This window comes from Alosa sapidissima, chromosome 7 (genome assembly GCF_018492685.1).
Source record: "Alosa sapidissima isolate fAloSap1 chromosome 7, fAloSap1.pri, whole genome shotgun sequence".
In the NCBI taxonomy this organism is placed as follows: Eukaryota; Metazoa; Chordata; class Actinopteri; order Clupeiformes; family Clupeidae; genus Alosa; species Alosa sapidissima.
Genome location: NC_055963.1, coordinates 31345963 through 31361575, shown reverse-complemented (window position 1 = coordinate 31361575; position 15613 = coordinate 31345963). Strand labels below are relative to the sequence as shown.

Sequence of the window (15613 nt, the reverse complement as noted above, 5' to 3'; positions counted from 1 at the left end):
GTCAGTGTCTTTCTATGAATTGACGCTAAAATGGTAGACAGACCTCGACACTCCCTCGACACAACAAAGGCTCTCTTAGACACCTGACAGAGACTATAGCTGAGACAGTAGTATAGTACACATTAAAGGGCTTTTTCATTATTATGTCAATATTACATCAAAATAAAACCCTCCGATCCCCTGGACTGTGGGAAACTGAGGAAGTATTATGTATGAAGGTTAAAGGTCTGGTAGTGTTTAGGCCAAACAGGTGCACATACCTTGGGCGTGGCAGCGCAGGATGGCCGTCTGGCCCTCTACCACCACCATCAGCGGCTCCTGGACAGAGGCACGGGGGGCCATCGGCGCCTGGGGTCCCCCTTCCACACGCACCTCGACCCGCGTCTCCGTGGTGCCCTGGCTATTCTGGGCCACACACACATAGGTGCCACTGTCCTCCGGCCGCGCCACCAGGACCTGCAGGGATATCAAACTAAAACTCACACCAAGGCATCAGACCTTAGATGTTACATTACTTTAATCTATCTGACTATATTAGTCTAAAAGACTAGATTAAACTGACTGAAAATGAATCCTTCACCTCATCCTGCCAACCGTCAGACAACACCTGGACTCACATCACTTCACATACAGACCCAGACGAGGTACGGAGGACACAGTGACATGCCTTCTCCATTCCATCCTTCAACACCTACAGACACCTGGCAGTTTTGCTTCAGTCCTTTTCATTGACTTCAGCTCCGCTTTCAACACAATCCAACGTCACCAGCTCATCAAGAAATCACATCACCTCCACACCCCCCACCCCCACCCCCACCTCTCATCCACTGGATCCATAAATTCCTCAGCAACAGACCTCAGACCATGAGAATTGGCTCAACAACATCATCAACCATCATCACCAACACCGGAGCCCCCCAGGAATGTATTCTCAGCCCCTTCCTCTACACCCTGTACACTAGACTTGTAGTCAAGACTGCCTAAACCGAGACCAAGACGAGACCAAGGCCAAGACAGACTGAGTCAAGAAAAAGACAAAGTCGAGACGAGACCGAGACGAGATCAAGACCAAAAAAAAAAAACTTGCATTTTGCAGAATGCTTCTTTCTTGCCCCTGGACTGCAAATTTCTTTATGTTCCGTGAATGCAAATGTAATGATGGCGGAATTCGCTGACATTATTATTACTAGGTCTGACTGAGACTGACAGCTACTGTACGACGTAAACCTAACGTTTCACGCTGGCTACACTTTTGATTGGATGAGTGCCAGTTTCTTAATCACAACAAAATATATGTATGTCATTGATTGGTTGCATTTGAAAGGTTGCATTTGAAGGGCGTGAAAGGCGAAATAATTTAATGTTGCATTATCGAATGTTATGTTTTGTATCATGGACATTATTTGTTGCAAATCTCCCGACCACTATGTCGACCTGAGACCGCAAGACCAAGACAATGAGACCAAGACAAGACCGAGGGATCAGAGACCAAGACAAGACCAAGACCAAAGACGGTGACAAGACCGAGACCACGTAAAAGTGGTCTCGAGACCAAGACCGGTCTCGAGACATCCAACTCTACTGTACACCAACGACTGCAACAGCCCATTACCCGTCACTACCTCCTACAAATACGCTGATGACACTGCCAGTTGGATTACTCAACAACAACTCCAACGTACCAGGACTCAATTTCACAGTTTTCACAATGGTGTCAGGACAATTAAAATCACACATATTGCCTCCAAGATAATCAGTCTCCCCACACCCAGCCTTTCAGACATGAATGACACAGCCATCACATGCCTAGCACGTACACAGACCATCCCCTGAATCAATTCTTCACACTTCCCATCCGGCTGCAGATATAGAGCACTGAACTGGACTAAAGCCACTTTCAAAAAAAGCTTTGTTCCTACCGCCATCACAGCACTAAACAAATTGTAAAGCTGCCACCATCACCTCAATACTGTCATGTAGATTTCTGTTTTTCATTTTGACGAATGTGGATGTCTTAATGTGATGTGATTTTTGGTGTTGAATGTGTATGGGATATATGTTACTTGTTATATGTCATGCTTGTGCTGTGTGGATGGAAAATATGTCACATGGGTGGATGGGATGTATGTGTTATGTGCCTGATGTGTGGATGAGCTATATGTCACAGGGGTGGATGGGATGTATGTGTTATGTGTTACATGTGAAATGTTTTTTCTATGGAGTGCCAGTGCTATGGAACATGTAATGGAAAACCTGTGGAAATGATTATCCCTATGGGACAATAAAGACTCTATCTATCTATCCACCTCCTACTACCCATTTGCCCAGTTGCCCACCCCTCCACTTTGCCCAAACCCACACACCTGCATGACATCTTAGACAAGACCTCCTTTCAACCACTTGGCCATCTTCCCAATGCCCACCCATGTCCACCATGCCCAACTGCCCACCCGTGTCCACCATGCCCAACTGCCCACCCGTGTCCACCATACCCAGACCCACCCACCTGCATGACGGCGTTGGACTCCATGGGCACGGGGCTGCTGATGAGTGTTCTGCGGGCGCTGTCCAGCCGGTGCCAGGACACAGTGGCGCGGGGCTCTCCGGACGTCTGGCACTCCAGGTTGATGGGGTCGCCCACCCTCACCCGCACCGGGCCAGCTGGGGTCACCACGGCTCGGGGCGACTCTGACCAACAGCACAACAGAGGCAATCATAAACAAGGGGGCCACTGAAGAGTTGTATTGAGTTTGATCACACTGAGCATTTATTTTTTTATTCTGACAGACTAGAGTCATTTTGGGAATGCCTGTGGAATTCAAACAGTTAAGGGCCGTTCACTCCAAGTACGACAACTACATAACAATAACTGAAAGTGAATGTTTATATAGTTTATGTGTGGACTTTAATCAAGTCACTGGCTGAGCTGAGGTGTGTGTGTGTGTGTGTGTGTGTGTGTGTGTGTGTGTGTGTGTGTGTGTGTGTGTGTGTGAGTGTATCCTGCTTTAAAGGTGATGTTACCTTTGATGATAAGCGAGACAATGCTGTGTGTGATGCCAAACAGATTGCTGGCCACACAGCGGAAGGTGCCCTGGTTGCTGGGGTTGACGTTCACTATGGTGATGACGGAGCCGTCTGAGCTGACCTTTGCATTATCTGAAGTGACAAGCAAATAAATAAATCACTGGCAAACATAAACATACACAACAAATACACTTAACTCCAACATTTTTTAGATTAGATTAGATTCAACTGTATTGTGATTTAGCAGAGTACAGTACAGAGCCAATGAAATGCAGTTGACATCCAACCAGAAGCGCAAAGAAGCATTAATACCAAGTGCAGGTAGAGTACAGTATGGTTGTGTATACAATGTATGTGTATACAAAAGGGACATCTTGTCCCTTTACCTCTGGGTTAGGGTTTGACTGTAAAGTCAAAGGGAAGTAAAGGTGAACATGAAGCTAAATGACTTGGGGCATAAAGTGTGGACTAGGGTGTGCTATTGGAAATAACATACTATTACTAACAGGGTGTGTCACAGAGATTAGAAACCCGACTTCTGAAAAGTAAAAGTCCTACCAAGTATTTGTTCCAACCATTCAGTAAAAAACCAGCTGATTCTAAACAGGTTCAACTCTTCAGCCAGGTAGATGAGCTAATTAGTGAAATCACCTGGTTTATGTGGAGATGTAGAACCAATACATGGTAAGACGTTTACCTTCTGAAGCCTGAGGTGCGTTCAAATTTGCAAGCACAGGCGAACGTTTGTGAGAGTTTGCAAACAGGTTTCTGTCTGCCTTGAGTTTTTGGCAAACGTTTGCAAACACTCGTCTGAGGAGGTAGTTCTCGTGACCATTCAGTGGAGCTGGACATGAGCTGGACAAAGTGTTACCGTTACAATTGATGAGAGAAAACATGTTCGCCAGGAACGTTCACCACTGTTTGCCAAATAATAAAATAAAATCTCAGGTGTGTGAGGGTAAACGGTGATCTGAAGGTGGGGAAGTTACCTGGCAGTGGCTGGTTGTTGGACAGTTTCCACTCCAGGCGTACAGGTTGGGCTCCACTGTAGACTCGGCACCTGAACGTGGCCGACTCGCCCAGCTTGACCGCCACGCTGTGGGGCTCGATGGAGATGATGGGACTCTGGAGACCTGCTTACAGCCACAACACACACATATACACACGCATGCACACATGCACACACACACACGCGCACACGCACACGCACACGCACACGCACACGCACACGCACACACACACACACACGGGCCTGGGTTATTAAGGACGTACAAACAGGGTTATTGGCTTGGTGATGTGTGTAGAGGGAGTATGCCGATAATGAATGTGATATTTAGGTAATGAATGAGTGCATTATTATGGAGTTGAAGATGTGAGCCATAATGAGCTACAGTGTGTTTGTGCTTGAGTCAATGAGATAATTACTCAATGAAAAGCTAATTGCTACAATATGGAGTGACTCATTCCCTGTTTATGTGCTGGGTTATTTGAAACCGTACAAAGCAGTAGTGAGAGAGTGAGTGTCTCTGTGTCACTGTGGAGCTGGAAATAAGTAAGTGCTGAGAGATGACTGACTGGTGTCTAAATGGGGAATTATTATGTCATGGGAAATGAATGAAATAGGCTCCATTACTGAGGCTACTGACAAGTTGTTAGTAAGGAGTACTGTGTTATTTGGGCAGTCTGAGGGTTGTGGGGGGGAGGGCTGAGAACGGGTCTTACGGGAGGCGCTGGACGTGACAGATACAGACACGGCCACCTGCCGCAGCCCAGAGCCACCGTTCGCCCGGCAGATGTACTCCCCAGAGTCAGCCTCCGATGCCTGCATGATTAGCAGCTGTGTTCCCAGGACCTACACATGCACACACACACATACGCACACACACGCACACACACACACACACACACACACACGCACACACACACACACACACACACACACACACACACACACACACACACACACACACACACAGACACACACACACACACCGCACCATTTCAGTGATTTCTACTTTTACATACATTAAACAATGCAAAAGGTTTTATGGTGTAAATAAGCTGCAGCAGTAGTAAGTGTGTGTTTGAGGGCTGAAGTTCACACCAGGTGATTTGAGGACAGGTAGCCTGTGGCTCTCTGCCATGTGACAGGGGGAGGAGGGTTGCCAGGGACGACGCAGTTCAGCTCCAGAGTCTCCCCCTCGGCCACCGAAGCGATGGAAGGCTGGATGGTGATCTCCTGGGAGACCTGAGAGTTGTCCGCTACACACACACACACACAAATGGATGAGTCCCACATTCTGTAATCTTCAGTAGTCTACACATACATGTACACTTACAAAATTCTACACAACTACAGAATTCCTATACTACTGTACATGGACACAGCTCTGAGAGTGTCCTCTAACCTCTGGTCACTGTGACCTCGATGCGAGCCTCTGAGGAGCCGATGGCATTGGTGCCCACGCAGAGGTAGGTGCCGGAGTCTGCCGGCCTGATGTTGGGGATGAGCAGGGTGCCGATGTCCGTGCGCTCCATACGAGCCTGCAAAGCACAGGCGAGTCAGACGAGGTGCCTTATCCACAAAGTCGATATTTACATACTTACCTACGGAGAGACTAGCTCCCCCGCACGGCACACTGCTCACACACACATCGCACAACGTCGCACACCACAGCAGCATGGAGCAGAGCAGCTCAAACATCTCATGCAAGACGATACATATTAAGGCTTTGGCTCTAGCACCAGATGCTGGGAGAACAGTAGAGTTTGACTATGAGCGTGTAAAACAAATGCATTTGATCAGCTTCAAGCGTCACACTTCATCTATGCTACTGTGCTCTAGAGTCTAGACTACACCATCCTATGACCAAAGTGAGGCCAGTATGTGTTTATGGGAGATATAGCTCAGAAGTAGCTAGCTTAGCTCATAAGGTAGAAGTCATCTAATAAGCAGTCCCTTTGGAAGTCTGCATAGCCAAACGATGCTATCATTCAAAATGGATCAAAACGAAGACATCTGCTCATTCAAACAAATATGTATTGAGACGTATGGGATATGGGAAATGTATTGAGACGTATGAGATATGTATTGAGACGTATGGGATATATATTGAGACGTATGTCCTGGCTCTAATATACCATTACTGAGAATGAATTCTTGGATTCTGGCTTCCCTGTGACTGTAGCTCCTTACTCAAAGACCACATTAAGCATTTTATTATCAACTGACTAGAGCAACTTCTTCAGTGTATTTCCCTCCAAGATCTGGCGGAGTGAGCCATTTTTTGTTTAGTTGTTGTTTTGCCAGCATCTGGTTTAATCACTCTGAAATAATGAATTAAGCCAATTATCGGTGTGGCCTGAAGAGGGTGCTGCCGAGCACTCAGCAGCATCCTCTGCTGCAGACAAGCTTCAGGCCCTCCTGAGCGAAGTTACCATAACAACAGTAACTTCAACGGTAATTACAAGTTAAAAGAGCAACACTGATTTGACATACAATTACACTGATTGGTGTTAATAGGATCGTCATTAGATGATTACAGGATTGCTGTAAATGATTGAGGATGAAATCGTAACAACGTGAAAGCAAGAACAAGGGCTCATTGGGTGGGCCCCTAAACAACAAGCAAAATAGAGCTCCCGTCTCCTTTCTCTGTCTCAGTGGAGCCACTCGGCTCACAATCACACAGAGCTGCACATCTCCTCCACCAGGAGTCCTATCGGTCTGGTTTAGATCACACATGGCATGTGACACAGACACACACACACACACACACACACACACACACACACACACTCAGTGCACCCAGAGCAAGCATGCTAGGGAGAGTGATAGTGAGTGAGGGGCAGTAGCGTCCAGGAGGTGCAGTGACACCATGCAGACAGCAGATGACAGTAAGGAGGTGTAGGCTACTAAAGAGTAAGGAGAGGTGGCAGCAAAGGACAGAGTGGGTGTAAACAGAGGAGAGGTGCAGTGAAATGGTGAATTGTGGGTAATGGGGGGTGGAGGGAGAGGTCCATAAGAGGGGATGGGGTGTGAGGGGTGCTACGATGCGATGCAAACAGTAGATGAAGAAGGGAGGCAGAATGAGCAAGTGGAGGGAGGAAATTAGGAGTTGGGGATGCGGGGGGGGGGGGGCAGAGGGCACAGAGCTGAAGGTGCAGTGAGGAGGTTCAGAGCACTGATGTCACTCACTTCCAACACATGTTGGTTCCAAACTGTGTTGTGTGTGTGGTCAGTAAATATAAAAAACATTATCACACTTATCACGGAGCCTTTTGCTTGTTATGAATTAATTTGATATGAATCAGCAAAACCCTTTTGACCATGCACTTAGTCCACTAGGGGGCGCAATGATCATCAGTAATATGGGATGGGGTGAGTCTGACAAAGGGAGATGTTGGAGGGGTTGAGGGGGTGGACAGACAGATGGACAGACGGACAGACCTGCAGCTCCTCTACTTGTCTCTGTAACACATCGAGACTGTTGCTTTTAAACTGATGGAAACCGTGAGAGGGAATGGCCTGAACACAAAACAGCAAGACAAAAACAAACAAGAGAAATGGTGGAGAACAACAAAGAGACAGACAAAGAGAGAAAGAGAGAATGAGAGAAAAAAAAGAAGAGGGAGAAAAAGAGAGAGAGAGTGGGAAAGAAAGGAGAAAGTCAAAATACAACCAAACCAAATAGTTGACCAGTAACATAACCCTTAGAAGTGTGCAGTCCAGGATGCAGGGTTAGGGTTTTAGGGGTGCGGAGGGGAGGGGGTGGGGGGGGTGGGGTGGGTATCTCACCTGAGGGGGGAGTTCTCCGCCCCTCTTCTTCCAGGTAAGGCCAGGACTGGGCGTGCCACCAGCACGGCAGTACAGACGCAGCGTCTGACCCTCGTGGGCCTCCACACGCTGGGGGCTCACCTGGACCTGAGGCAGACTGGCACCTGAGGTACACACACACACGCGCACACACACACACACACACACACACACACACACACAAGCACACACACACACACGCACACACACACACACACACACACACACACACACACAAGCACACACACACACACATACACACACACACACACACATTAGATAACACATTGCCAAATGATTAGAAACAGACTGTTTTAAGAGAGAAGATAGCAGGGCTGTGCAATGAAGGATCTGTCCATTTCACATGTAGGCTAAAGAGGGACGCACTGTGCACGTAGAGGACGCCGCGGGCGGTGTGTTCTCCGTGGATGTTGAGGGCCTTGCAGATGTACTCGCCCTCGTCCGACCGCTCCACAGAGGAGATGGTCAGAACTCCCCCGCGGATGACCGCGCTGGGGCTGATCCGGCCGCCTGGTGGGGCTGAGGGACAGAGGAGGAACTGTTAGAGGAAACACTCTAAATCACCAACACATGGGACGAGGTGGAACTTTCCAGATAAATAATCAGGTCTGAAAGCGCACCTCAGGACATGCGAGTCCCATTAAAAGGTCACCAGCATGTTAACACGCAGGTGGCAAACCACTGCATGACTGGAGGACATATAGGAGAATCTCCCGCAAACGTACAAAAAAAAAGAAAGTATTTTCAGATAAACTTAACAGTGGTACAGTACATGTTTGAGGAACAAACATCAGAGGGGTACCTACTGGCTCAGGTCTAAAGGACTCCAGGAATAAAGGACAGTGTGTGTGTTTGTGTGTGTATGTATGTGTACGTAGGGTGCTGGTGGTGTTCATCTACTGTATACACTCAGTGGCTAGGGTGGGGATTCCAGTGGTGAGGGCTTAGACCAGAGGGTGACCAGACCTTAAAGGAGAATTCCGGTGTTTCTCGAGGTCACCGAGTACTGTCGGTACATCAAAAACCGAAAAACAATCAGTTCTACCCAACTCGAGTTGCTGCAGCCTACAGTGACTTCAAGAAATAGAGATCTACAGTATGTGAAAAATAGCAGGAATTCTTCTTTAAGGACTCCAGGCCTTAAGGACAGTGTGTGTGTGTGTGTGTGTGGTGCTTACCTATCCACTCGATGGCTGGGGTGGGGCTTCCGGTGGCAGTGCAGCGAAGCTCGGCCCGTTGACCCTGCTGGAGCGTCAGGACTGGGGGGTGGACCGTGGCCACAGGCTGGGATCCCTCCACAGCTGCAGCACAGCACACACAAGGTTACACATATACATAATCCACACACATCCACACCCTTTCTCTCTCTCACACACACATTATCTCTCTCTCTCCCATACAGACACACACACACATCCTCTCTCTCATACACAAACTGTTGTTCCATGTGCTTGTATAGGTCTACGTCCCTCAACAGAGTAACTCTACACTAATTACTTACCTTAGATGCAACTATCCATCTGTATTTACTCTCTCCCTCACGATACTATGCCAGTTTTCATCTTCTCTCTATTGGCTGGAAGATGATCAGTGTTCTTCATCTCTATTCCTGAGCTTGTGATGAGATGCTTGACCTTAAGATTGTGTAGTGTAGTTAAAAATATGAGCATTGGACAGCGACAGTCAATGCCCACTATATAGACTTCTCACAGTTTGTGGGGTATGAGTGTGTGTAGGTTCTTAAAAAAATAACCTATGGTCTCCTATTTACAAAGTTGGTCATTATGGATGATGCTGCTCTGATGCAATTGTGGTTTTGACAGATTTATAGTGCCTCCTGGCCTTTTTCAGATGTCTGTCCTATGGTAACTGCTGAAACTCAACTTACATGTCTGTGGCTTTAGACTAAAATGTATGCGGTTACCTAATTAGTTTGTGTATAATGTGTGTGTGTGTTGTGCCTGGTCATATGCAGTCAATGACAGTACTCAGTGATCACAGGTGAGCCTTAGTGTAGGTATGGAATGCAGGTGCAGATGGATGATGCTTGCGCAACACAGTATGATGTTTGAAGCGTAATGAAGGAAACTCTAGTGCAGATGTGGTGAACATCTGGAGTGATGGGATTTGAGCAGAGTGGGTGAGAAAGAGGAAGGAGAGGGAACGAGGGAACAGAGAGAGAAAGAGGAGAAGACAGAGGTGGGAAGAGAGATGGGGAAGTGATTAGAGGGTGTATGAGAGGAGGATGGGTGAAGGAAGGGGTGGAACAGGGATGAAGAAGGACAAAAGAAAAAAAGACAGGAAGGGGTGAAGGAAAGGTGAAGAGAAAAAAGAGACAGAAGAGGAAGATGGAGAGGGAGGGAGAGAGAAGGGAGAGAGTGAGGAGAGAGGGAATGGATGGTGTTAAGAGGGACTCCTCTCTGTTGATGATGAGGGGGTACACTGTCTGAGATCACCGTGACCCTGCGACAGAGGGCTTCTCCATTACAGCTGTGGCAATACAGGAGCAAAGTGATGATGTCACCCCCCATAACAATGGCAGCTAAACTTCAAATTCTAACTTATAGTGGTAGTTGGCCGATCCAATTTTTCCGTAATGATTTCCGTAATGATGAGCCTAAATCAATCAGTGGAATGGCTGACATTATAAAACATGGCATTAAAAAAAGTAATTAATGGCAAATTTATATAAAATAAATATGTATCATACTTCATGGCACATGAGTCACAATATCAGCTTTTTTACCGATTCTTTGAATTAATGATTCTTGATAGCTTCATGGAGATTGCTTTTCATAAAGATTGGTTTCCAACGCAGTTTGGAACAAGTTTGAAACAAGCAGCATTGTTGTAAGGGATCGATGACGTCACACTTTGGCTCTCCATTTCAGCTGTGATTCACTGCTCCCATTTGTAAAAAACCACACCGCCGCCTCTTGCGAATCATGGCCAGGGATCTGAATGCAAAGCACTGAGTGCAGGCAGCAGTTTCACAGTACACTAAGCCTTATGCAGAGTCAATTAACCTGAATGGGGAGTGTGAAGGTGCGGGGGGCTGAGTGAGGTAGCTGACTGAGTGACTGTACACGCTACTATGCCTTGAGCCTGAGGGCAGTCAGGGCTGTGTTTCCTAAATGCTGTTTGTGTTTGTGAACTGATGGTGATCTCAACAGAGGAGTCTCCCTCGCCTGAGCACATGCAGCGGTCAGCTCCGCCGGGGCCACTCCAGTCACACACGTACAGCCCTGTGTGTGTGTGTGTGTGTGTGTGTGTTTGTGTGTGTGTGTGTGTGTGTGTGTGTGTGTGTGTGTGTGTCTGTGTGTGTGTGTGTGTGTGTGTGTGTGTGTGTGTGTGTGTGTGTGTGTGTGTGTGTGTGCAGTACGTGAGCAGGACTGGAGTGGCGTGGTCCATGCTGGTGGAGGGAGGTGGTCATGCAGAGGGGTTTTTAAGGAGGGGGGAGGGGTGCATGCAGACTTACGCTTCCTATGGCCTTCAAACATTTCATAGGCTGTGTAAAACATCTGCGTCTGAGACGCTTCTGTGAGAAACACACACACCCACGGGTGAGACCCTCAGAGCGCTGGCTGGCCCTGATGCCCACCTGCACGCCCACACACCGTGCCCAGTGCCACCTGATCTCCACCACGTGCCATCGATGCCACATGTAGCAGCTCAAGTCTCGACCGTATCATGGACTGACATTGGTCTTACTTTAGATGCAATCAGAGGCTGACTCTAGGGTGTCGGGGAGATTCTGCATCTGAGTGTGGATGTATACAGGGAGATGTTAAGGCACCAGGTGGAGATCAGGTGATCCGAAAGAGCCAATCAAAGTTAGACTCCAGACATTAAGACTTACCTGGTGAGGTGCACACCACAGCTCAGAAACACACACACACACACACTCAAACACACAAGCATTCGTTTTTAATGGCATAGGCATCATCACATGCAGCCCATGCCTGCTACACACTTACAGACACACACATTCTCTAAACTAGACATTATCATTTAACCCCACACACAACACGCACCTATGTGTGCGTACACACACATACTGTACACACTTATCTCAAACCCCTCCAAAACATATATCCATGCACATTTACTCAAGTACATGGAATTATATAACAAGAGCAGAGAATCCAATGAGGAAACAAGAGGGTAGAAAATCCATTGCACACACACACACACACACACACACACACACACACACACACACACAAACACACAAACTGCATGCAGTTAGTAGTAGTAAAAAACATGTCAAAGCTTTACTTGCATGGAGTCCAAACATCCATACATATTTGTTGGATACAGCTTGTGATTCAGTAAAAAGTAAAACACATTGTAAAGTTCCACTGAAGCTGTGCAAACGTTATGGGCACTTGTGAAGGAGTCTCAAACTAACATGTCTGCTGCTATCAGACCTGCTGGGGGTGTTCCAGCTGTGCAACCCCTGTACTTTACAGGGAATGACTGACAATTGACCTGTGTTTGAGTGGAGATGAGACCTTAGACCTGCTGGTTTGCATTTTTCATTTTTGTCTGGTCCACTGTATATGCTCTAACAGAGATACTTTAATCAAAAACATTTTAATTTTTTACAGACATTTATACAGACATTTCACAGTTTACATAAATTAAATACACTGGAATATGAAAGTATAAACATTGGTGAAGATTCTCATCTGACAGGAAAGCACCATAGCAACAATCTCCAGAACAATCTATGAGATCTAAAAAATGTAAAAAAAAAAAAATAAGATAACGGCTGATAAAAAATCATTTCATTGTTGAAAATTAAGTCTTAGTAGTCATACATAGATGTACCTCGTACCTATAAAATATAAATGTAGCACTATGTGATAACTGCCCTTACAACCCCATCTTAAACAGTGCAGAACATCAAGACAAATCAGAATATATTCACAAAGTGTGACATACATTAAATAGCCAATTAAAAATTATTCCAGTGTTTGTGACAAGCTCATTACAACTGATGTAAACAATTACCTCGAATTACACTTACAGTAGCTATATGTGATTCTTAAATGCAAAAAGCTAATACAAAGTGTGAAGATAAAAAATCAATCAGTGTTTTTTTTTACAAGTATATGATTGTAAAAAAAAGATTTGACATGATATGTAAGTTTTGCTTCAGTCTTGAAGGGCACAGTGGCATTTTTCTTGGAGTAGCAGTAACATCAACACATAATATAAAATGATAAAAAATAGTGACAGGACTAGTCAAACGTACAGTATTATGAAAAAAAAAAAGCCATGCCACTGATCTGGGTATCTGGCTATCGGACACACAGCCTCTTATTCTATCATATGAATGTTGGAGCAGGCGGGGACTACAGCACGTCTTTTTTAGAAGTCTCCTCTGCATTGTAGCTTGAATGTTATTCCTCATTTTTGTTAAGTCACCTTGGATAAAAGCGTCTGCTAAACGAATAAATGCAAATGTAAAGACCACAGATACAGAGGGAATGCTGGGACTACAGCATGTCTGTACCTCTCTAAAGTCCACAGACACAGGACCCTGCATTTGCATCTGCTGATCTGCCCGGTCCTGTCCAACCATAGCACCTCATAGCACCGTTTTGAAAAACATTCAACAACAACAACAACAAAAAAACAGTGACATAATTCAGACAGCAATAACAACAACATTAACCAACTGTTCGTTTTTCCCCTCTGCTTCTTTTTTGTATTTGTTTGGGTTTCCGCAGTGCGGTTCTCTTGCCAGTGTCACCAGGCCCTCCCTGCCCTCTCAGATCTCATCTCCTCACCTGCCCCCCGGAGCACCACAGCCTTCAGGGGAAAGACAGAAGCACCCGACACCCAGCACCGGAACGCCCCCACAAAGCAGAGGCCCCCAGGAAACCCACACCGGCGTTTTAGCTGAACACCACCAGAGGAAGGCAGCCGAAGAACACACCATTGGATGGGACAGAGCAGAGCCCCACACCAGAGCTGATGAAGGGGATCACAGCAGAGGCCACAGCTACACCCTTCCACTCTACACCAGAGGTGGAGGGGAGGGAGGGGAGTGGAGGTGCGTGAGGGAGATATGGGGAGGCCCTGGGGTAGGTGGGGTCTGGGGAGCTGAGGGAGCAGGAGTAGGAGAGTGGGAGAGAGGGAATAAGGAGGTGTAATGGGACGAGGCTGAGGAGAACTAATAATAATAATAATCTAATCTACAGCTCCCCTGGGCACTTCTCCTCACGAGGCGACTCGAGGGAGGTGGGGGTAAGGAGGTGTTTGGGGCGAGCTGTGTGGAGGATGGAGTAGGGCAGGGACGTTGGTGGTGCAGACACTGGAGCTGGACTTTGAGAGGGACGAGAGAGAGAGGGGGGGGGGGGTTCATGAGGGCCTGGAGATGGGGTTGTGGGAGGGTGAAGATCTCACAAGGCCAGGGTTGTCACCTGAGCCACCGCCTCTAGGATGTGTCAACAGGGGTCTGGGGTCAGGGGCCAGTCTGGCTCCTCATCAGGACCAAACCATGGGCAACTGGGGTCAATCAGGTCAATTCCTGTGCTGCTAGTCATTTTTGAAGGGGAGGGGATTCTGCAGTGGTTAAAAACCTCTCTGTAACCTGCGTGCATCAGTGTCATTTCAGATGACTCCCTCTGTGATCGTCCCTTAATGCTTTGATCAGTAACTGCCTACCAGCGGAGCTCCCATAGTCATTTGGCCTATCAATTACTAATAATTATGTTGAATTGAGAGACAGCCCAGTCATAATTCACTTAGATGATTCTTCACAAGCTGTATCATATACTGCTAGTGGAGCAGGTTCCACACAGACACCGTGCCAAGCCCAAGCAGGAGAGAGAGAGAGAGAGAGAGAGAGAGAGAGAGAGAGAGAGAGATAGAGAGAGAGAGAGAGAGAGAGAGAGGATAACAGAAGGATCCTTGGAGGAAGCAGCGAGCAGGGGTTAAAGGTCATTCAGCAGGGAGGGGGATGGTTTGGATGGGCATGGTGTGTAGCAGCATTACAGTTATAACAAGCACTCAGCCAATCAGAGCAGGAGAGAGAGAGAGGTGGAAGAGAGGCTGAGGACAGGCAGGCGCATGCACCAATCAGGGGAGAGCATGGTTGAGGTGGGGGGAGGAGCGCCAGGGCTTGAGGGGACGGGCAGTGGGACAGGCCAATCACGAACCTGGGACAGAGAGGATGGCCGTGCCCTCGTCCATGGCCAGCATATTGGAGCCCGTGCACACGTAGACGCCGGCGTCTTCTGGCTGCACGTTCTGGATGGTCAGGATGCCGTTGAAGTCCATTGCCCGGTTCGGCAGCTTGCCGTTGCCCTTCCGGGTCCAGACTAGTGTGTAGGCTGGCGACTGCAGCGAGAATAAATGTCACACACACACACACACATACACAGCATGCCAGTGAGATTATTAGAACTACTCAAGGACAAGTTTGGGAGAGGGGGTTAAAAAAATAAGGAATGTGACATATAAGTATATGTGATGTACAAGTAACATCGGTAATGTTATTTTGCATTATGTAATGGGGAATTGCTAATGCTGTACTTAAGCAAGTGTGTGTGTGTGTGTGTGTGTGTGTGTGTGTGTGTGTGTGTGCGTACCATACCTGGCTCTTGGCTGTGCAGATGAAGCTCACATCTGAACCAACTCTGACACTCTGGACTTTGGGCTCCTCAATGAACACCTCGATGGGCTTGGAGGATGCTACACACACAAGATGAGAGAGAGAGAGAGAGAGAGAGAGAAAGA

At 47.2% G+C, this 15613-nt stretch overlaps 1 protein-coding gene across 12 annotated transcripts in view; it reads right to left on the bottom strand.

Moving 5' to 3' along the window:
- The window catches only part of hspg2 (heparan sulfate proteoglycan 2), a 99035-nt gene that overhangs the window by 19123 nt on the left and 64299 nt on the right, over positions 1–15613 (bottom strand). For 9 of the 12 annotated variants that reach the window (XM_042097895.1, XM_042097903.1, XM_042097900.1 and 6 more), the window contains 14 exons: positions 15471–15568; positions 15034–15214; positions 11340–11399; positions 9040–9162; positions 8228–8380; positions 7823–7965; positions 7475–7552; positions 5433–5568; positions 5129–5286; positions 4747–4876; positions 4014–4160; positions 3022–3156; positions 2507–2688; positions 261–456 (listed from right to left, as the gene is read on the bottom strand). In XM_042097895.1, coding sequence (XP_041953829.1) covers positions 261–456; positions 2507–2688; positions 3022–3156; positions 4014–4160; positions 4747–4876; positions 5129–5286; positions 5433–5568; positions 7475–7552; positions 7823–7965; positions 8228–8380; positions 9040–9162; positions 11340–11399; positions 15034–15214; positions 15471–15568 — 1920 coding nt within the window. The remainder of the gene's footprint in view (positions 1–260; positions 457–2506; positions 2689–3021; positions 3157–4013; positions 4161–4746; positions 4877–5128; positions 5287–5432; positions 5569–7474; positions 7553–7822; positions 7966–8227; positions 8381–9039; positions 9163–11339; positions 11400–15033; positions 15215–15470; positions 15569–15613) is intronic. The other 3 variants (XM_042097897.1, XM_042097904.1, XM_042097901.1) reach the window with 3 other exon arrangements.